Source organism: Rhipicephalus microplus, chromosome X, assembly GCF_043290135.1.
Source record: "Rhipicephalus microplus isolate Deutch F79 chromosome X, USDA_Rmic, whole genome shotgun sequence".
Classification (NCBI taxonomy): Eukaryota; Metazoa; Arthropoda; class Arachnida; order Ixodida; family Ixodidae; genus Rhipicephalus; species Rhipicephalus microplus.
Window position 1 is genome coordinate 227,584,251 of NC_134710.1, and position 23,804 is coordinate 227,608,054.

At 44.3% G+C, this 23,804-nt stretch overlaps 1 protein-coding gene and 1 pseudogene across 8 annotated transcripts in view; one reads left to right on the forward strand and one right to left on the reverse strand.

Annotated features, from left to right (window-relative positions):
* LOC119187444 (uncharacterized) overlaps positions 1 to 23,804 on the forward strand; it is a 134,349-nt gene that overhangs the window by 13,377 nt on the left and 97,168 nt on the right. For all 8 annotated transcript variants that reach the window (XM_075878726.1, XM_075878727.1, XM_075878730.1 and 5 more), the window contains exons 3-7: positions 1,344 to 1,451; positions 2,055 to 2,310; positions 8,433 to 8,468; positions 12,020 to 12,130; positions 23,659 to 23,748. In XM_075878726.1, coding sequence (XP_075734841.1) covers positions 1,344 to 1,451; positions 2,055 to 2,310; positions 8,433 to 8,468; positions 12,020 to 12,130; positions 23,659 to 23,748 — 601 coding nt within the window. The remainder of the gene's footprint in view (positions 1 to 1,343; positions 1,452 to 2,054; positions 2,311 to 8,432; positions 8,469 to 12,019; positions 12,131 to 23,658; positions 23,749 to 23,804) is intronic.
* Positions 9,030 to 10,058, reverse strand: LOC142776007 (uncharacterized; annotated as a pseudogene).

Sequence of the window (23,804 nt, forward strand, 5' to 3'; positions counted from 1 at the left end):
GCCATCACATTGCATTTGAGATATCAATTTAAAAGCCAGAAACACATTATAGACACCGTGTCTTAGACGTCACCGTTTTAGGAAAACAAGGTAATCGAAATTTGAGACAGTTAAGTACAGCAATTCCCACTTGCTGTAGCACCTCATTGTTCTCAAAGTTGGTGGGAAGGAATAATAATAGTTACTGGTTAATTGTGCTCACTTCAAAGGTGTCCTTCAAAGGTTAGTTGTGCTCACTTCAAAGGTGTCACTTCAAAGGTGTTCGAAGGTGTTATTGTCCTTCTTCATTCCACTTATCTTACTGACTTTTCAATCTGTTAGGCCATTCTTGCTTCCTTACGGCACTTGGGCCTCTTTATATTCCATTTCATCATCTCACCTTCTTGAGATGAATGCCCTTAGTTTTGGCCTGCTTCTTTTGTGGTTACCCAAAGTGGTCGCAGTAGTGGGGACATTCATAGTATATTTATTGCTGTTGTAAGTGGTTGGAAACTGGAGCTTTCTGTAAGAACTAAAGCTTTTCATATTCTGATAAAACATGACTTTAGGAGGCAGTCTGTGTGCTACAAGTATTGATAGTTCCTACTACTAATTAATAATACGCTATAAAAACAGAGGAGTGGACAGCACCTTCATTTTGACTAGTGCAGTAATAAAAGGATTAGGGATTATTAATATTTAAGACTAGTCATTCATGCAGTAATCTGATTATCCTTTTTATAGGGGTGTTTGAATAGCAGAAGTCACAATTCAAGCTGAATATGCCATTTTTAGAAATTTTTTATGATGAAATAACAAGACATATTGAGCTACAAAGAAAAAAAAAAGCTTCATTTCATACTATGCATAACTGTACGGAAATGTGTCACTTAATATTAATATTAAGCCGTCACAGTCTCTGGTTGGTTTATAGTGAAAAAATTGAAGTTGCTGTTGATATGTAAGGGACGATTTGCACCATGAGTGAATTGTCCCTTAGGTTAATTGTCCACCAATGTTAATATTATTCTGGTATGTCCATCTACACTCAAATATTCGAGATAATGATATTTAATTTTCTTTGATATAGTTCTTGGTTTCATCTTTGTAATTTTGGATCTTCACAGACGAGTGTGTGACTTCAATTTTGTATGCACACTGTAAGATTGCATTGTGTAGGACAGCTTTTTGTTATGTGGGACAGTGGTAAGGTCGTATTATCAGGGACCGCAGAGAGTCAGGACTTTTGTTTAAAATAGAAGAAAAAAAAATTTGCTAAAGCTGAGCATTTTCTATTACAATTTGCATTACAGAGAGTTTTTTTTGTTTTATACTTGACAGTATTTGTGATATGTACATTGCAGTGCATCCAGTCCTGTTAAATATACCGGAACACAATTGAGAAGGGTTGCACGACCATCTGTTGCTTCCCAAGCAGAAAAGAGGAACTCGTGGGACAGTAATCACTCAGAGTAAGTTATTGCTACTCTTTCTCTAAAATGACTGCTTGATCCAGAAACTGATAAGTTTGCTAGCATGCAATGCATTTTTTCCCCTTGAATAATCAGCAATTTTAGAGTAATCACTAGTGACATAATTCATTCTTGGGCATAATGTGCTTGGAACTAATTCAAAATGCCTATTTTGATATTGCGCACTATAAATATGTCTAATTGTAGTCAGAGTGAAAAGTGATAGCAAGTCACTTGTCTTCATTGGTTGTCATAGTAAGGATAACATTGGCTTAAGAGGCCTACATTGTTTGGAATGGTCCCTTGGCAGAAATGAGAAAGGGGGTAGTATTTGCATAATTATTAATGTTAAAAAAGTCAAATTGTGCCTGCAGTGGCCTTAGAAGGGAAGGCATAAAGGGATAGGGCACTAGAAGTTAGCAAAGGCAGTTAAGTGATACTTAATTTTTTCAATTTGCATATTTTGTGAAACATTCATTATTAGGGACTGCTTTTCAATTGCAACAAAAACTTTGGAACAAGTTTTATTGCCTTCATCTGCAAAGAATTAACAGGGCTGTAAATGCTGGACGCTGAGCAGACAACCAATCACCGTCTTTACAGTGAAGGGGCAGCCTTGCGCCGAGCATCCGACTCTCTCTCATCCCGATGGCCTCTGAAAACACCATCCAGTGGTGCCATTCCAGGCGAAGCACGTCCGCGCACTGTCAGCTTACCCCTGCGGCCGCCTCGTCAGGTGGTGATGCAGGAGTGTGATGATGGCAGTGTGAAGTTGGACTCATCTTCGTACCGGTCAGTGTGCCAGGACCTCAATGGACTGAAGACAATGCTCCTCAAGCTGCGCCGCATACTGCAGGATGTGAGTGTGCTTGTTGCATTTTAAACACTTCATTTGATAACTTGGTGCTAAACAAGTACAAACCTGGTAAAAGAAAAATTTAAGCTTTAAGCTCATATTTGCTTATGTCCCTGCCTGACTAACTTCCAGGATAACACCTTCAGGCTTAAATGCAGATGTATTCTTAAGAGAGGAGAAACAAGCAAACTCTATATTGATGGGAATAATAATGTGTATTGAAGGCCGTTGTAACATTTAGTTGTAATGACTAGTACATTAGTACATGATCTTGTAAAAGCTTCTTACATTCACCTATGTGTGCATTGGGCTTCAGTGGCAGTTTATAATGTCTCATTGACAGGCGCTCAGATGGTTGTTTTACGAGGGTTTACTCCTATGATTACGTTTTTGAGATATATCGATACAGTGAACTCACTATTGAGTGAATATCAACGGACCCAGTGAAAAAGTTCATTTAGGTGAAAGTTCAATAAACGGAATATATACCAGAATGTGAAACTGCATTGCTGGCAACAAGTCAAAAGGGTGAAATGCAGTTGATTTTGAAAATAATTATGTAATTTTTACTTGAACTGGTGTCCTTATAGTCGAAGGAACAAAGCTGTCCAGAGAATCTATGCTTCTGTGCACTGCCTCTGGCACAACTTGTTGCGGTGACATGTAGTCTTAAAGCTTGGCGATATATTCTGTTATGAAATTTATTTCTTTATTAATTTGAATTGCGCTCACGGTTCATACTGTACATCAGAAACAATTTCGGGAAGCGGAGCGGAAGTTGTTGTCTGCTTTAGATAACCATTCTATTTCTTTGAGCTCGTACAAATGTAGGCACACAAACATGAAACGAAGAAGGCTGAACAACAAAGATGAAGCATAAAAAAAAAGAGGAAGAGGAGGAGGCCTTCTTTTCATCTCCTACATGACCATTTTGCTTAAGCATTGCCGCAAGCACTGGTGCTTGCGGCAATGCGCTGCTACTGCTATCGCTAGGTTATTTGGGAGTAGTGCACATTACCTACACCAAGGCTACAGAGCACAAAACTTCTTTTAAAATATTTCAAAATTTAATCTGCTTCTGCAGATCAAGTTCATTCAAAATGAAGTTCACTATTGCGAAATTTGTTTAGCTGGAATGTTTCTGCATAGAGTGCATAAAAGAGCAGCCTGGGATTTTATAAATGTTCATTATTTGGAAATATTCGTTAGACCGACGTTTGTTCAAGTTAGAGTTCATTGTATTTTCGGAAAAAGCAATGGAGCCAAAGAAAGTTGTGCTGCAAAGTTAATTGACGCTCGCGCACTGGCTCGAGTTCAGATACCCGGTGAAAAGGAAAAGGAAGTCAAAATAAGAACAGCTGACCTGCCGAGCAGGCCAGGGTGCGTAGAGGTCCTTGAAAATCCTGAAAACCATTGAATTTGAAAAACGCATTTTCAAGGCCCCCCAGAAATCCTAGAATTTTTTTCCCATTCTTAAAAACTCTTAAATTTTTTTAGTGCTCCCAATTGACATTGCGGCCTCCTTTATGTGGTAGATGGGCACACCAGCCAAGTCTCCTGAATTTCGACCAGTTCTTTCGTTTGTGTGGTTGCCAGGAAAATCTCCCAGAAATGGAAATTTCTGTTCGTGATCTGGCTGCATTGACAAAAATGCAGCCCGATCTAATCCAGGATTTTTGTGAAACCATTGCATTTTATTGTGAACAAGTTTAGGAGGCGTTCATCTAAACATACAGTAGAATCTCAATGATGTGAAACTGGCAGATATACGAATTTGTCAAGTTCCCCAGCTGAGTAACACTTTGTCCTTTGGGTCATAATTCGAATGTTGTTAGCTGATTTACTCATTGCGATGGGTAGTATGAACTTTAGTGGTGGTGGTGGGGGGGGGGGGGGGGAACCTTGGAATGAAGACTGAGAGCAGCGTGCTCAGAGCTCAGGGAGGATGCGCACGGCCAGCGCACACACTGTCAGAGCTGTGGTTACCGTTTGCCGCAACTACTGTAGACGAAACCGCGGTAGCTCTTGACACAATGATGTGTGGCGACGACATAACTGACAGAATTCGGAAAATGCACGCCCGTTCAATGCTCGACTGGTTAAAGCGATGTTGCTTTCCATAAACGCTGCGGAAAAAATTGCGACAGAAGTGATCATAACAAAAAACAAAAAATTTTAAAGGCACAGGCAGTCTGCGTGCACAGGTAGTGTACGCATATTGAAAACTGTACTACCGTTTTCCAAACCTCCGCTTGCAAAACCGCGGTTGCGGCTACGCGATTCTTAGCTGAGGGCACACTGCTAATGCAGCGGTAGAGGCGATAAAAATGTGAAAAAACGGTAAAATAGTTTTGGCGTTGCTGTACAAAGAATTTAGTAAAGTTATTCTGGTCGATCTGAATACTTTGGCTATATTTTGGCATAATGTTTTCAGTTGGCCTGAAGCTAAGTTTCGACCCGTGCTTTTCTGGCAGCCGGCTGCGCCGTCCCGTCCGTCTACATGTGACCCAGGAAGACATGCGCGAGTTCTTTTGACAGAAATAGATTTTGCTAGTTGTTTTGATAACCCGAAATTTTGAAAAATACAGGTATGCCCCCCCCCCCCCCCCCCCCCTTCCGCGCTTCTTTGAGACCTGTACCTTTTACTGTAGTTGGGAAACTCTTCCTTCAAGTGTTTAGCCACTTCATGCCAGTATGCCACCGCACAATGTCACGTTTACTGATGCCTCTCCCCCCCACAGTTTTTTTTTTCGTGATGTTTTTTTTGTGCAAAAAATAAAGGGGATCAATTAAATCAACGCATCTCCCCTCCCCCCTTCCCGTTGGAGAAATCTCCCAGATCGAGAGTCTTTGAACTTGGGAGATATGGATCGGCATCGACATGACAAGCTCCCCATTTCTAAAACAGTAATTTGGTGGGACTTGATATGGTTTCGTTTTCCAAAACTGCATTGAGAATAAAATTTTAGTGCATCAAACCATGAACAAACGAAGTGAGAGACTCGTAATGCTCTTCGATGCTGGCTCCTTCCCTATCGTGCAAGCGGTGAAGCTTGTGAAGCTAATTTGAAGTTTAAGGCATGAATACGATGTAGACGAAGACAAGGTACACACACACAGAGCGCCCCATGTGTTTGTATGTTCTCTTCGTCCATGCTGTATTTGCGCCTTAAACTTCTAACATGTTAAACGAAGAAGCCTAGTCTGCCATTCCTACATAGTGAAGCTAAAGTTAGTTAAACTGTAGACTAGACATGTTTGTTATAATTGCAATATGCATGTGCTATTTAAGTGTAATAAAAATGACTCATTTTTTCAAACTTAGAGCAATGAAGTTTCAACATTGCATGCCGCTTTTAGTCTTTCATAAACGTTTGACAGATCCTGGAAAGTCCTTGATTATTCTTGAATTTTCGCTGTGAAAACCTGTACGAACCCTGGCAAGCGTTGTCTTTTGTTCCTGGTATAGCTGTACAGTTGTGTAGTGTAGGTGTCTGGTTCTTGCGGAACACTTGAACACCTTATTGTGCACTATGCAGCGGGCTTTTCTTATTAAGGAATATAAATTCCTGGGATTTAGGTGTGTGACTACCTTTTTCTGGGAGGTTGTGTTTTTCGACGCGACTAGGCACGCTGTGCTCTACTGACTTTTTTTATACTCCCAGATTGAGACGGGACGATTTCGGGATAACTAACGTAAGTTCTTGTGTTTATATATATATTCTTCACTTTGAGTCATATCGGCGTAATTTTGACTTAAATGCATAGATTGGAGCCAATGTTATATTTAAAAGCCAGATTCATCGCGACATGACTGGATTATCTTGAGCAAATGTGCATACTAGTTATACTTTTAAAAGTGGTGTCACATTTGAATCGGAGTACCGTACATTACTGTTTCTGCTCAGTTCACCCATCTTGTGTGCTATCAGTGTGTGTTCTGGCATATGGTGGAACTTGTCAAGCTTAGTGCTTTCTTCTTGCTGAGAGTTGCGAAATGTGTATCATGAATGTAACAAATCAAACGTAGGCTACAAGATATGCTGGAAGTTTTAGCATTCTGTATTTTGTGGATGTGACGAACACTCAAGAAAATTCTAATCTTGTGGTCAGTCATGGCTACATTTTTGTTTTTGCATTTACACAGTGTACAAAAATGGCCCAACAAAATCATTTAATTTCATTTATTTATACTGTCAGCCCTTCTTGTAGGGCTGCCCCGCCGCGGTGGTCTAGTGGCTAAAGTACTCAGCTGCTGACCCGCAGGTGGCGGGTCAGCAGCTGAATCCCGGCTGGCGCGGCTGCAATTCCGATGGAGGCGGAAATGTTGTACGCCCGTGTGCTCAGATTCGGGTGCACGTTAAAGGACCCCAGGTGATCGAAATTTCCGGAGCCCTCCACTACAGCGTCTCTCATAATCATATGGTGGTTTTGGGACGTTAAACCTCACATATCAATCATCATCATCTTTTTGTAGGGCTATTACAGGAGTAGAAAGTGATCATGTGAAACTTGGCAATGTTTTGGGTGTTGGCCTAACCTAAAACAATGTCAGTATTTCATGTCATTATATTTTGTAAAAGACACATGGAAGGAATGCTGCTTGTGGGGCAAGTGCTGGGAAGTAACCTTCCGCCTACTCCTTCTCTGCCTTCAGTGTCAGATATAGACATCCAACAATTTCTTTGTCTTAAGTACTGCTTTTCGGACTTAGTGAAACTTTGTAATGTTAGCAAACCGTATTTACGCGCATAATTTGTGCTTTCACTTAATTTGCGCACACCTAATATTTAGCCAGATTTTCGAAAAAAATTTACTCGCATATTTCCGCTCCCCGACCTGTGCGAGCCAACTCGCCGGCATGCGGACCTTTGGACATTTCGATGCTTCGGCCTGGTGCGTGCCTCGCCGAGCAGACGAGTGCAGTCAAGCAGGCTGCGAGTGGGAAGTCCCTTCTTCCGAGGACTTCCTCCGAGCTAGGGTCCTTAGAATACCGCACCCGAACACAAACCTGTTGACGGATTGCCGGAACTGTTCGAGCGTTTGCCTCCCCCTATCTCCCAATCTCTACCACCGTGATAATGGTTAAGATGCATGCTCGCGTCATGGCACGGATGACTTCCTGCATTGGAGGCGTACGAGGGCCTGTCGCGCTAACTTTTCCCCTCGTTCTCTGCGTCCGCGCTGCCACGCACGCTTGGTCAAGTTTAGACTTCGCTATTCGGCTGCTTCATTTTGACCGTTCTCTTGTGATGTGCTATAATATTTACAGATACGGCAAAATTGAAGCTCGCTGTTATAAATTTCGCTGAAGAAAACGGTAAGCGTGCCGCCTAAAAGCACTTCAAAGGGACATACTTCAACGTAACGACCGACCGGAGCAATCGGTACGTGAGGAAGCAGAAGAGTGCGCAGTTGCTAATCCAAGTTTTCTGCCATTGAAGGAGGCGTGTTCAGTTATGTGCGGATGCTTAGTTCTTCCGGTATAGCCGTGTCGTGGGACGTAGTTTCTCCCAGCATTGTCGAAAGAGCTTAAGAAAATGGAACGTTCAAACGCGCTCGACGGAATCTAGGACAATGCGCTTTGGGAGGGCGGTGGCAGTGGCCGTGACGATGATCCCCAATCGGACTTCGTGATCAGTGATTCCCGCTAGACCGCGCGTGACCTGATCTGACTGGTTAAAGTATGTGCTAATTCTTTCAAAATTAACAAGTATGCTTTGTTTGTGCTTCAATTTATTTCTTGTTCCTTTTTAAACGAATATACTGCGCGCGTCAGGACTGTGACACAAAATTTCGTATGTGCTTGCGAAAGCCCCACGTAATTTGTGCACCCTCTTCTCGGGGCTCCAAAATCGCGAGAAAAAGTGCGCATATTATGCGAGTATATACAGTAAGTACCTTTAATGATGAGTAGATCTGCTCATTAGCTAACATATTCAGAGGAATTGTAGAGATTTTATGAACATTTCTGTCAGTAGCTCATCTTTTACATTTTGGGCATCCTATGTTAACTTGTGCTGTACTTTGGAGAGGAAGAAAAGGTTGAAAATAATCACTAAGCCAGCATGTATTTTGTAACTCTGCCACTTGATAACTATGTGGTTCCTCTTCTGTTTTTGCAGGCTGAAACACTAAATCCCTTTGAACTCTCCACTAAGGTAAGGTTGTCCTGGTGTTTTTGTTGGTAAAAAAGGAGTGTTAGCAAATGCCACTTGTAGCCATGACAGTGAATGTGCCACATTTATTTTTTTTTCCTAGCTGGCATTACATAGCATATGGTCTTTATAAGGCAGCAGCTTAACAATAAACCTTCACGTGCTACCAAGTATCGTCACATTTGTTCGACACAACCTCTAATTTAGCCTACGAAAATGTAGGAGCATTATTTGCAGTCTCCTACTATCCCCAATCTAACTGCACCGATGTTGGTTGAAGTTAGTGCTGTGCAAATATCCGAAACTTCTAGCTTCAAAAGACACTCATTCTTTAAGAAATATTCAACCCCCCCCCCCCCCTGAAGTTTTAGACTGTATTAAAGAAATGTTTTTTGTGCAACGTCGCTTCTTATACAGTCGAACCTCGATATACCGAACGGCTGGGCGATCGCGAAATAGTTCGATATACCCAGAATTCGATATAAAAAAATCACGAAAAAATGCGTAAACAGCTTGCAGAAAACAACCAACGAACCGTTCAAGCGTGGTGCAGTAAATACTCACTTGAAGATTGAAACATAGTATTTATTGTGTTGGTTTAAAATATTGAAAAAGAGTAGCCTGATTTTTGTTGGCCATGGCGTGTTTGACGACTCCGTCCTCAATATAGTCCAGGCGATCCAAAAGTGATAGGCCGGTGCCTTCAATCACGCTGCAGTGGCGCGGCGCACAAGGGCCAAGGCAGCTACGACCTCAGCTGATGTCGGGAGCGGGGCACCATCAGCGCTTGCAGGATCCACCTCGGCAGAGTCTTCATTTGGCTGCTCAGCAGTAGCTTCGGCGACAATCTCCACATCCGTGAGCTCCGCCGTTGTACCAGTGATGTCATCACCTCCAACGAAGTCTTCGATGCACATGCTTTGCGGCTCGGCACCTACAAAGCTCTCCAGCTTGCTCCACGTTTCGGCGAGCTCGCTTTCTTCATCTGCGCATGCCAACCCAGCTTCCTCGAATTCTTCCACTGATTCCTCGTCAGTGCGACCAAAGCCCGCATGCCGAAAGCAGTTGGCTATCGTCGACTGCTTGACATTTTCCCACGATGCTTTGAGCATTTGGATGGCTCCCAAGAGATCGATCTTCAGATCTTGGCCCATCTGGAGTTTTACGAGCAGAATGTCGATCAGCCGACGCTTGTAGTTAGACTTAAATGTGCGGATAAATACCCTGGTCCAACGGTTGGAGCTTCGAAGTAGTGTTAGGTGGCAGGAATACCACTTCGATGTTGCTCAGCTGGGCGTCGGTGTGGTGCTCCTTGGTATGCGTAACTCATCCGCGACGCTCGACTTCTTCTCGCCATTCTCTACGCGCTGTATTGCTTCCAGTTTTGCAGCAAAAGTCAGGGTCTTCCATTTCTTCGCGTTTGCAGCCATCACTACACACACCACAACGCGCGACAGGCCTAACTCCGAACGCACGAACACTGCGAGCAAAACGACCGATGCCTGCCGATGCTACGGGGGAGGAGCTTGCAACAAGTGCGCAGTGTGCCGTTTACACCATAGAAACTGTAACGACTGCAAGCTGCAAGGCTGCGGTGCGTGTATGCCGCTACGTTAAAGTGGCGCTCTCGGCGCCATCGATGTGTGCAGCATTCGTAAACGCCCGCCGCTCTACCGCTACTTTCGAGAGTTGCGGGAAAGCTCGCCGCCTGTCAATGGAGCGCGGGCGGTTTGGGGTGGCTGAATTCGATATATCCATTATATCTCAAACTTTGTTCGAAATAAAAAATCAATAATGCATGCGATTTTCCGCGTGATATAGGAACCGTTTGATATAGGCAATAATTCGATATATCCGTGTTCGATATATTGAGGTTTGACTGTATCACACAATATTGGCTCATTTAGTGCACTTTTTAAAAGCCTAGGAAAATGGGGGGGCATTATTTGTAGTCTCCTACTATCCCCAACCTAACTGCATGGATGTTGGTTAAGGTTAGTGGTGTGCAAATATCCGCAACTTTTAGCTTCGAAAGACACTTATTCGTTAAGAAATATTTGACCCCCCCTCCCCTGAAGCTTTAGAATGTATTCAAAACATGTCTTAAGTGCAACGTGGGTCTTATATGACACAATATTGGCTCATTTAGTGAACTTTCTCAAAGCCTGTAACAAAATAGCCATTCATAAATGTGATTGTGGCTTCACATTCGATACGTATGAGTAAATATGTTCCACAATGTTTTATACTTCATCACTGTTGTATTGTACTCTTTCACCCGAAAGTTTTTTTTAGCGCAGAAAGGGTCGGTACAATAATTTTAAAAATGGCTTTTATTGTTTGCATATTTATCCCCGCAACTCACTGAAATCAAATGCAAACTACTGTGTATGTTTCTGGCATGTTTAAAGGTGCTCCTTGGTTTGCCAAAAAGTTTGCTAAGGCTTGCTGTATTATTAACCTTCTAACAATTGTTGTCGAGTATAGTCATCATGACATTTCATATCATTCTAACCAAAGACAGCTCTATAGTTGTCAAGAACAAACATTTGTCACACAGGGAGCCTATGCTGACCTTAGGTACTCCTCCTATTGCAAATAGCTGTGATTCCTGATGCTAGGCAGACACGCATGTCCATATTGTGCCGTTTGTGACTCCTTGTCAGATGACGGCTCTGTAGAATTCTGCATGGAAACTGAAAATTGGCTTCTTATCCGAGGAGCCCAATGACATTCAGGACATGCAATGAAGCCTTCTTGAAGCTTTTTCTTGATTTATTTTGGGCACTAAAGCAAACCCTTTGAATTTAGATAGTGGTGCTATTTTATTAAGAAGAAAAAAAATCATCTCCAAACTGGACTAAATTTGGTACAACTTTTTTTTTATGGTTGTGAAAGGGTCTGCTATCGTGAAAAAGTGGAGAGGCTGCCATGTCTTTAATGCTCAAAGAGGCCTTAAAACACTTTTTCAAGTAACCATGCAATGAATTCACTCGAAGAGCTGATTTTCTCACGAATTCAACGCCGCAAAAATTTTAAGAATCTGTCCAGTGTGAGTGGAGTTACAAAAGTTTGTCGCATGCTGCAATTGCATTCCCTCTTCTCTCGTTCTGACAAAAGTGCTGGAAGATAAGCAGGGAGGGATGGCAGGGCCACAGAAAAACGTCACGCCTCGTGACCTTGAGTACTGTTTTTTTTTTCTTCGAATGCGCGGCTTTTTCACTGTGATATTGTGTGGACAAGTAGCGGCCTTTCACGGCAATCTCTGTAACGAGTGAGCGCGTCATGTTCAAATCAGCCAATGGCTGATAGGTGGACTTGCTACGTGTGTTTTTTGGGCATATTTCGTGATTTCTTGAGATAAGAGAAAGTAATTTTTAGCTGACTTTGATAATTCATTGTTAATTCCAGGCTGTGTGCTGCGCTACATTATTTGCCTTGCGTAAAGTCGGGAGCCTCTACTACCAATCGGCAGCGTTTTCTGACCATGCTGAAAAAGTGTTGCAAGGCCCCTTTAAGGCTGAAAAAAAAAAAAAAATCTTTCATTATTCCAGAACTACTTCTATCATGCGCTGGCTAGTACTGACCTGCCTCATGGTTTTACGCACACCCCGACTGGTGACACGCCTGATTTCAACCCCATTGATCCCACTGATGTTATGCAGGTACGTTTTTACATCTCTAATTTGACCTGTAACCTATAATCTATAACTGTACAAATTTTGTTAGAAATTAGTGGTGTGCAAATATTCAAGACAATGATATTTTATCAAAATCGTGTGGTATTTGGTTTGGTTGGCAAGTCAAATCTACTGTATGAAATATTCTGATCATATATTCAAATTTTCGTAATATATTCACAACATGTGTTCAGAACTTGGATTCGCTTCCTGAGTGATTCTGAACTATTTCACTTAGTGCACTTTCACAAAAGCTGTCCTGGTTTCCTTGCTTAGTAGCCAGCATGTGGCAGTGCGCATGAGGTCAAATGCACTATTTGCGACCGTGCTGAAGTTATCCTAAGAGAAAATAAGTGGAAGTTGCTGAATGATGCTAACACTGCAAAATTAGAGGGAAATGCTTTATAATAAGCAGTGCTAGCATTATTATTTGCTTATCTTCAATGAAGCAATTTCTACAAACATGGCACTGATCGGTTCTATTTGCTCTTTGAATTGCAACTGAGATGCGAGCATTCATGGTAAGCCAGAACAAATAGGCCTTAGTGTATCTAGTGGTGGTTAATTTTAGTGTTTGTAGGAATGGTGACATATGGTAGAGTTTCACTGCTCCCCGAACATGTTGAGCGGCTGTCCTTCTTTTACAACATTAAATAACTCGAGCTCTAATAGTACGGTCAATAAATAGTGTTATACGATGTATAATTCTTTTTGTACTATATAAATAATTAATAATAATTGTTTGGGTTTAACGTTGCAAAGCCACCATATGCTTATGAAAGATGCTATAGTGGAGGCCTCCGGAAATTTTGACCACCTGGGATTGTTTAATGTACACCTAAATCTAAGCACATGGGCCTCAAGCATTTGCACCTCCATCGAAAATAAGACTGCGCAGCCGGCATTTGACCCCGCGAACAGCGGGTTAGCAGCCACGTGCCTTAGCCATGAGACTACCTTGGGTGTTTTTTATGCATTTTGCTGCACAATAAAATAAACTCACTTTTCTTGACATTTGGTTGATATTCAGATACAAAAGGGGGGGGGGGGGAAATGCTTTATTCGATGAGCACTTTTTTATAAGCTTGTGCAAATATTTAAATGTATTGAATATTTGAACGAATAATGCAGTATTCAAATTCACTTTGAATTGAGTTTAAGTTATTGAAAATTTCGAAATAATTGAAACAAACGAATATGTGCATATTAATCCGTATGTAACACTTTGTAAAGGCGGTTTCACTGCATTGAAGGGGTGCTAAGCCGTGAAAGCACATATCTAGGCATATTAGGCTGCATGTAAATGTGGTTTCATTGCAGTTTAATGATCTTAAGCAGTCAAAGCACGTATTCAGGAGTAATCCACACTGCAGTCAAGCCCCACTTCAAAGTTTCTGTTTTCTTTGTTTATTTTATTTTTTAGTTTAAAAGCTCGTTACATTGATTTATATGCTCCAAGTATAGCAAATTTGAAAACCTGCATGTTTTACTGGCTATCACTAGGACTTGTACCGAAAGTCAAATCCTGCTACTATTCAAAGTTGTTGTCACTTCCTTTGATGAAAAAAAACGGCCTTTGCACAGGCCTTGTCTCAATTAAAAAAAAGTATTGTGCAGGCTAGTTTGGTCACCACAAATATTCCCCTGTCTCTTTATAATGGGCGATATATATAATATTTGAATTTCATTCCAAATTATTCGACAAAAATCACTATTCGCTTCGAATTCGCTTCGACCCTAAAATTCACTATTTGCACAAGCCTACTTTTTTATTATTTGAATTCGCTTGGACGGACGGAATGTTTGTGTTTGCCTGCCTCTAGGTGAAATGATCAGGAAAAAAAACAAAAGTGTTTGGCAGATGGTGTACAGAGTTTAGGACACTAGGCTGTTTGGATAATTACGTTGTTTGCCTTCTCGGTGGTTTTCTGTTGCCTTTGATTGAAAAGACTTGCCTTTTCGTGTGGTGTCTCATGTCTAATCTATCATTTGTAACTTTAGTAGGGTAGTTACTACTCTATGTGCACACCCACATGTTTTCCAGTTCATATTCAACTGACAGCGGTAATTGGAAGGCTTACTTCTGGTGGCTTATTCCTTGCTTCAGCTGGGTCTAAGTAACATTGGTATACCAGGAAATGAAAAGCGAGATATTTTGCTTCTTTGGCTGCACAGAAAGTAGTTACAAAAAATTGTCAGCCCCTCCACTACTGGGAACGGGGGTGCAAGCGTGTTGAGCAGAGAGGAGCAAGTGTGGCCTATCTATAGAGCAGCTGGCCTTGAGTTTACAAGAAACTGTGGGGACAGAGCCTGTGAACCTTCCTTTCCTTTTTCTGGAGTGAAGGAATGCTTGTGATTGGCTGGGAGAGTGCTGTGATATGGCATGCCACTTGCGAGAGCGGAGGTTTTCTGGACGCTAGCTACAAGTAACGAGGAGAACCTGTGATATCTGAGTGAGACTAGGCTTTTTTTTTGTATGACGCTGGCTTCACCTGACTTCGCAAGTGAGCCAGTAAAAGCTTCACTTGGAAGTGATAGTGTTTAAAAAACAGCCAGTACATCTTCACATTGACAAATTGTTCAGCGAACTGGGAGTGCGGGGGAACACACACAAGAAGCAAAGAGGTACACAGCACGCGCTTGTGTTGAGCGCTTGTGCTGTGTGCCTTTTTGCTTCTTCTGCGAGTTCCTCCGTGCTCGCAGTCCTCTGAACAATTGTGAACTACCAACTAGCCCACCTCTCTATCCTGACAGCCAGTGAACCACTCGGCTGTCCTTGTTATCTAAGCCCTGGCGACAGTCAGACTTCTGCACAACTAATAAGCCCAATCTTGTTAAGCCCAAAACCTCACATATCAATCAATCAATATTGTTAAGCCCATAGTGGGCGAATTAAGGATGTACCTTCGCTAAGAACAGTTTATTATGGTTAAAGCTTTATATGCTTCGTCAGATGAAAAATCCGGTGTTATCCCGAAACTGTACAGAATATACCAAGTGACCCCATAAGCAAGTCTCGAGGCATGTGAGCTCTGCATTTACTATATCTTTGTGGCATTCGCAGGACTAAACAAAAATTTAAATGCTGCATTCCTCTTATACATGGCTTGAGGCACACTAGCTGCACATTCACTTAGTCTTTGCAGCATTCGTGTGACTGAAGAATATAAATGAAAGCGGCATTATTTTAAATTACCTTTTAAATAATTCTTAGCTCTTTATTATGTAACAACCTGGCTGTGGAGGCTGCATTCTCGATGTAGGTGAAAATGTAGGCCCGTGTGTTCAGATATGGGTGCACATTAAAGAACCCCAGGTAGTAGAAATTTCCGGAGCCCTCTACTACGGCGTCTCTCATACTCATATGGTGGTTTCGGGACGTTGAACCGCTCATATCAATTAAATGATTTATTATCTAACAATTCATGTTTAGTGCACCATAACTTTCGTCAGTTTCGCTCCATAGATCCTGTTTTAACTAATGAACTATTCTTTGCAATGGCTTGCAATAAACATGTTCCCATGTATTTTGAGTTTTAGTGGTCATTGAGGCTTTTGTGTATATTCACCTGTATGAAAGGGATTACCGGTTTTGTATTAAGCCTTTATAATTTTGTCATTTTGATCCTAAAGTCAAGCAAGTGCCAGCATGATATAATTACATAGTAGGTACTGGTAGCAAGTAAGGTTTGAAAAATAGAATTGACAGGGAAAATACGAGATGAAGAAACATGGGGACAGGCATAATATTTGTGCTGTTTATTCATTCTTTGAGGCATGTACCAACTAACCAACCCTCATCACTGTTCTATCGTGGCCGAGGAAAGACACGAACGCCGGGACCAGACAAGGACGAATGCATCTTTATTGAAGGAATGCTCTGCTTTTAAAGCGCTTTATCGTGACGACGGTCTTACGTCATGACTCGTTTGATAACCGATATCACACTCTTCCCTTCTTAGTGAAACAACAGTCATTTATTGCAACTTGCTCTTTTCGTAAAGTCTTTTGCAGTGTACCGCTCAGGAGGTTTTCGCATGCGGGTGCCTCGTCGCGGTAATACTGACGATGACTCGTTGCCTGTAGGAATAGGCTGCTCAACTGCTGGGGAGCTAGATCCGGTCTAGTTAAGCCCTGCATTCTCTCTTTCTGTACCTGATGACGCGTCTAGAGGTGTATCTGGTGGTAGGACCTGGGGAGTCTGGTTGTCGCTGGAATCTCTTAACTCTGATGAGGTTGCCTGAGTTGGATCTTGTCTTTTTGGCCAAGGTTTGCTTGACACGTTGCCTTTCAAAAAGACCTCTCGAGAAGACAAATCCTGCAAAAGGCTTCTTGGCACTTTTGATCCTCCTGGGCGGATTCCTCCATCATTCTGCAAACCAGTTGCGGATGCCGCATTACTAGGGACTTCGGTCCATACGTTAGTTTTCTTCTGTCGCAAGTGATCTACGTGAGTGAACTGCAGTCGCCCTTGAACACTAATCATATACGTGACTGGGCTCACAACTTGCTCAACAGTACCTTCTTTCCATGATACCGGCTCACCACATGTGGTCTTTACGTACACTCTGTCTACCACGGAGAAAAATTCAGCAGGTCCTTTGTGGCGATTACGTCGCTCCGTGTCTTGTTTCAGGTGTTCCCCCATGTCTCCTGCAAAGCTTGGTTTAAGAAGAGACAATTTCATTCGGGGCAGGCGCATAAGGAAAACTTCAGCAGGCGTCCGGAAAGTCATCGAGTGTGGGGTATTTCTATAAAAAAAAAAGAAATTTGTTGAGACGTTCTTGTACTGTATTCTTCACTCCAGCATGTTTATCGCTCAGAACCTGCTTCAAGAGAGCTTCCTTGGTCATCTTACCAGTATTTGTGCTGCTCCATTAGAAGCGGCATGATAAGGAGGGGTCCTAGTATGCTTGATACCCCTGTGCCTCAAGAACTCTCCAAAGTCATCCGAAGTAAACTGTGGACCGTTGTCGGTTACAATTTCTTCAGGGTGTTGCGACCGGGGTTTCCAGACACCGGAGGTCCGGGATGAAGTTGTCGAGGCAGGAGGAAGAGAGACTTGAAGAGGGTTTATTTACAATATGTACATTGCGAACTCCCTACACGGTGAGCTCTCAAACGTGGCAGGCCTCTACATGTCTCCTAACATAGCGCTACATGGTGCTTGGTTCTACATGGTTCTGCTCGGTTCTGCTCTCGAAAAAAGCACACACGAATGAGCCGCGGGGGCTCATTATAAAGGGTCTGTCCTCCCCAGATCCCTAGATCGGGGACCGCGTACAGAGGGCACCGTCCAACCGCGGATCACACATTACCCGCGAGGGTGACGAGCACGCACGGTCCACGTGAACGTTCAAAATTGAAGCGTGGTCACTGCACGGCCATGTGGCACGAACGTGGCTCCTCCTCGTCAAGGGGTGTCGCTGGGCGAGGGGTCTGAAGTTGATGACTGCATCCATCGAAAGGGCCGCCGTAAACAAGCTTCAAATGGTCGCCGAACGACTCGTTCAATTAGCGGGACGATTTCCGGCCGCCGCCGCCGCCGTCATCTTCCAAAGAAGAAGCGGCACTTGTGGTCTCCCGAACTGCTCACGGTGTCGCGGCGGCAAGACGCCGCACCCTCCGGCCAGGGGGGAACAATACATGGCGGACACAGGCCGCCAGCCCGTTTGGCGACTAAAAAGGAACATCAAAAGGAACGCCGATCCATTGTCAGACCTGGCGCCGGTCCTAACAGTAGGCAGCCGGTCGTTCGGTTACTTGTTTGAAGATTAAAGGAGCGCCGCTCCCTCTTCCGCTCTGGCGCCGGTCACAACAGCTCGTCCGCCGGCGGGAGAAGCGACCTGAGGGTGACCAGCTGCACAGGTTGCCCGAAGTGTCGCTGTGTAGTGCTGTCTTCCAGGCCACTGCTGATGACGCTCAGCCAAGGACTCTTTCCCTCTCGCTCCTTGTGGCTCCCCTCTGGGAAAAGCATTCATACACACCACCACAGGCACGGGAGAGCACCCTGCCCGCACTGAGACACGTCGAGTCCGACAAATTATCCAAAAGCAACCTTACTTAAGCGGTATCACCAAACACAAAGCAGCAATCGGGACGTTTCTCTGAGGTTTCACCAAAACTCCTAATCCCGATCCGATAATAATCTTCCCATCAAACTGCTTTCAAGAAAATTAACTGTCAAGTGATGCGCTCACCGTGGCATACCCGAGTGCTTGCGTGAGCAATCCGCCGTAACCCACCAGGTATCATACTCATAAAATAAAGCATTTTACTTCACGCTATCTTTTAGTTCCCGAAATTTAGTGCCGCCAAAGCCAGTCGTCAATTCCTTTTGAGAAGACGAAAGCATAACTGCCGTGCTGCACCTGCATTAGGAACATCTTTATTATATATCCGCAAACGCACATCACAGTGCTCCTGCCTGGATGAGATACCACCTAACCGTTCCCTTGCTGTTGCCACTTTCACAAAGCATACATATAAACTCACGAGCTAGCTTTTCTTACACACCGGACACATGCGAACAAAACATTAAATGAACAACAAAAAAAGTTTCGCATGAATCCTGAAAAATCTCGCAAGCAATAACTTTGCGTCTCTACGCTCAGTCATAATTAGTTCATAACGTTGCTCCTGCTCATTTACACGTATCTACCATGACGCAGGCTCCTATGCGTGTCGTTTATGCAATCGCACAACGCTTACCTTAGCTAAACGTACAACGCCCAAGAAATGAACAAAACCAAAATTGTGTTACCTAAACACTATTTGGTAGACGAGATTCTAAAAAAACACATTAAAATCCAAAACAACTTAAACAGTCAAAAGCAAATTTCAAAACAAAATAAATCCACTAATGACCATCGTCAAAAGCTCACGGATGTCTACTCCTTTTTGGGACTAACGCGCGGTGTCGCGTCCTGTGGGTCTTTCTAGGCGAACGGGAAATGGAACAATGGCAAAACCCATTCGCTTCGCCTCCGACCCCCGCAAAGCTCTGCGCTGACAACCTGCGTTCTTACTCTCGCTGAGTACCTCGCACTCCCGCAGTCCACCGCTGCCACCAGTTGTTGCGACCGGGGTTTCCAGACACCGGAGGTCCGGGATGAAGTTGTCGAGGCAGGAGGAAGAGAGACTTGAAGAGGGTTTATTTACAATATGTACATTGCGAACTCCCTACACGGTGAGCTCTCAAACGTGGCAGGCCTCTACATGTCTCCTAACATAGCGCTACATGGTGCTTGGTTCTACATGGTTCTGCTCGGTTCTGCTCTCGAAAAAAGCACACACGAATGAGCCGCGGGGGCTCATTATAAAGGGTCTGTCCTCCCCAGATCCCTAGATCGGGGACCGCGTACAGAGGGCACCGTCCAACCGCGGATCACACATTACCCGCGAGGGTGACGAGCACGCACGGTCCACGTGAACGTTCAAAATTGAAGCGTGGTCACTGCACGGCCATGTGGCACGAACGTGGCTCCTCCTCGTCAAGGGGTGTCGCTGGGCGAGGGGTCTGAAGTTGATGACTGCATCCATCGAAAGGGCCGCCGTAAACAAGCTTCAAATGGTCGCCGAACGACTCGTTCAATTAGCGGGACGATTTCCGGCCGCCGCCGCCGCCGTCATCTTCCAAAGAAGAAGCGGCACTTGTGGTCTCCCGAACTGCTCACGGTGTCGCGGCGGCAAGACGCCGCACCCTCCGGCCAGGGGGGAACAATACATGGCGGACACAGGCCGCCAGCCCGTTTGGCGACTAAAAAGGAACATCAAAAGGAACGCCGATCCATTGTCAGACCTGGCGCCGGTCCTAACAGTAGGCAGCCGGTCGTTCGGTTACTTGTTTGAAGATTAAAGGAGCGCCGCTCCCTCTTCCGCTCTGGCGCCGGTCACAACAAGGGTAGCCGTATGCGGCGAATAACGTGTCCAGTTTTTCCAAAGTTTGCCTGGTTGTAGTCGATGGCATGACAAACACTTCAACCCACTTAGAGTACAGGTGTACAAGAACGAGTAGATTTACACCGTCTTTGACAGCGTAGTCGGCGTGAATCCTCTCCCAGACTTTTGTTGGATACCGCCAGGGTTATAGAGGACCTGTCGACTTTGCTGGACGAGTGCTTTGGCAGACTTGACAATTCCAGACAGTTTCTTCTACGTCTTTGTCGAGTGAAGGCCACCACACGTACGACCGTGCAAGCATCTTCATACGACTCATTCCTGGGTGTCCCTCGTGCAGCATTGAGAGAACATGAGCTTGCAAAGTTTTTGGCACGATCACCCGATTGCTCCGAGTCAAGCACCCCTACTCTGCAGACAGGTGATCTCTGTGTATGAAAAATGGTCGTAGTTCGTCAGGGTAATGTGGCCATCCTGAAAGAGTGTAGCTTAAAACACGTGTTAAAACAGTGTCTCATTTTGTTTCTCGAGCAACGTCTTTCGCTGTCAGTGGGTTTGCGTCGAAAACAGCTAAACACTTCGGTTTGCCGTTCCCAAAACTTGTAGACAGTGGCAGCCGTGATAGCGCGTCAGCGACTTCCATTTTCTTGCCGTTCCGGAACTTGTGATCGTACTGATACGCTGTCAACGTCAGTGCCCATCTCTGCATTCGTGCAGCTGCTAGTGATGGCAGTGGATTATCGTACCCAAGAAGCCCAAGAAGCGGCTGATGGTCGGTGTATAGGCTGAACTTGCGGCCATACAAGTAGCGATGGAATCGTCGCAACCCAAATATGAGTGCGAGGGCTTCTTTTTCCCCTTGAGCATAGTTGCGTTCACTGCTGGTTATTGTACGCGAAGCGAATGTGAACGGTTGTTCGGTTCCGTCAGGCATTTCGTGGAAAATCGCAGCTCCCTAGCCATAAGCGGAAGAATCGCAACTAAGTCCGATTGGGTTTGTGACGTCGTAGGAGGCTAATACTCTGCTGTTCAGAATCATTTTCTAGTTTCTTCGAATGCCTTCTTGCACTGTTGCGTCCATTCCCACTTGCGGTCTTTTTGAAGAAGCTCATAAAGTGGTGCTACCACAGTTGCCAAATTCCGCAAGAATTTGCCATAGAAGTTTAGAAGACCCAAGTCGGCCCTCAGTTCCGTGATGTTACTGGGCTCTGGCGCATCTCGAACTGCTTTTATATTTTCAGTGGTGGGGTAGATGCCCTCCTCCGAGACCTTGTGCCCTAGGTAAACCACAGAATCGCGAAAAAATTTGCATTTTTCTTCCTTCAGCGTTATGTTGTGGTCGCTGAGTTCCTTCAGGACTTTTTGTGGCAGTTGTGTAGCAGTCTTCTGCACTGTGGCCAGTGATGATGACGTCGTCTATATGGCATCCTACGTTAGGAATTCCTTCTAGGACATTGTCCATCATGGCCTGAAATAAGGCCGGTGCGCTCGCAATTCCAAATGGAAGTCTTTGAAATTCGTATAAGCCTTGATGCGTGTTTATCGTGAGCAGAGGCTTGGACTCTTCACTGAGAGGCACTTGCTGGTATGCTGAGAATAAGTCCAGCACGCAAAATAATTTGCCCCCAGCTAGCATCGAATATAAATCCTCAGGAAGCGGTAGTGGATAGAAATCAGTGTTGGGTACTCGATTGATTGTTACTTTGTAGTCTCCGCAAATTCTGATTCCGCCTCCACGCTTCGGAACTGGTACGATGGGAGTCGCCCACTTGCTCGTAGTTACTTTCTTTAAGATGCCTTGACTCTCTAGTTTCCGAAGTTCTTCGCTGACTGCCTCTTTAGTAGCGAAAGGCATAGACCTGGCTTTGCAGAACACAGGCATAGCATTTGGGTCTATGGCTATTTCGGCTTCGAAGTTGCGAACTATTCCCGGTGTCGTACGGAAGACTTCTGGAAATTTTTCCCGCAGAGAACTGACATCCCCGCTTTGTGTGACAGCACTGACAATATTCCAGTCAAGTTGCAACTTTTCAAGCCAATCTCGCCCTAGAAGCGTAGGCATAGCCTTGCCCTGGTCCTCTACTATATGCAGCGGAAGCTCTGTTCTGCAGCCGTTATGCTCGACGGTTACGGTCGCCTGTCCTCTCAGCTTTACAGGCTGTCCTGTATAAGTTTTCAACACTGCCTTTGTTGGTTTGTGTGCAGTTTGCGAAAACCATTGCTTGAACGTACTTTCAGGCATCAATGTGACAGCTTCGCCCGTATCCAAAAGCATGGAAATAGGCTTCCCTTCAATCAGCAAACACACTTTGTAGCCTCGTTTCCCATCTCCAGCACACGTCACAACGTGATATGTCTGGGAATCGTTTGATTCCTCGTCTGTCGCTTCAGCGTAGTTCACCGGACGGTTTTTCTTTTCTTGACACATCATTTGCAGATGCCCTGTTTTAGCACACGCGTGGCACTTCGCGATGCGATACCAGCACTTGTCTCATCGTGCCCTTTTCCACAGTGATAACAAGTGGTCTTTGTTTGACCCCTTTCGTTCTTATGTGCTGACGACCTGGTTTTTGCTTGTGTTTTCCTACTGACCACATTAATATCGGTCGAGCATTCTGCTTTAGAATGCAGCTCCATGGTTTGCTTGGCAGTAAGTTCTTTTTCAAGTGCAATTTTGCACGCTTTTTCAAAGGTTAAGTTTTCAGTTGTGAACAATATTCTTTGAGTCTCTTGGTTGCGCAGTCCTGCCATGAGTCGATCCCTTAACGCATCTTTTAGAAACGCCTTGAACTCGCAATTACACGCCAGACGTTTCAATTCTGTCATGAAGACTTTGACGCATTCTCCTTCCTTCTGCATGTGGTTGTTGAACTTGCAACGCTCGGCGATTACAGAATACTCAGGGCTGTAGTGTTGTTCTAGAACCTCCTGTATTTCTGCAAAGGTTTTGTCAGTAGGTCTGTCGGGGACTAAAATTTTCTGGAGCTCCCCGTACACTGTGCTTCCTACTATGTTCAAAAACCGTCTCAGCTTCTTTGTCTCCGGAACCTCATTAAGTGCCACAAAGTTCTCAAGCCTCTCAAAATACGACTTGATGTCGTCGCTGCTCGTGTTAAACTCTGGCATGCTTCCGAAATGTTGCGAAGCTAGTGGAATCGCCATTTTGAAACATTTGCTTTCTGTGCTTGAGCCAGTCGTCCGTTCCGCTTCAACCGCTGTGCCGGTGCTTGCTTCAGGATCGTACTACCATCCCATCTTCGTCGCCAGTTGTTCTATCGTGGCCGAGGAAAGACACGGACGCCGGGACTAGACAGGAACGAATGCATCTTTATTGAAGGAATGCTCTGCTTTTAAAGCGTTTTATCGTGACGACGGTCTTATGTCATGGTTCGTTTGATAACCGATATCACAATCACTTATTCAATAAGTAATGTAAATCCACATGTCTGCAGGAGTCGAGGCTTGAACAGTGTTTCTTTTCATATTGCTTTGCCATGTACACAATGAGCTTTTGCAAGATGTTGTTGCTATATTCTTTGTCCTATTACACATTGACATTTTTGCAACATGCTTGCCACATGAGTGCTCCATATTTGTTTTGTTATGACCTACAGGAAAATATGGACCTGAAGCGACAACTTATTTTGATGCAGCAGCAGTTAGAAGACAAAGACCGCACAATTCACCTTCTTCAGCAGCAAATGGTGAGATGCACCTGGAATGTTGTGTATTTAAAGTCGATGGTAGCACCGGCGTTCTT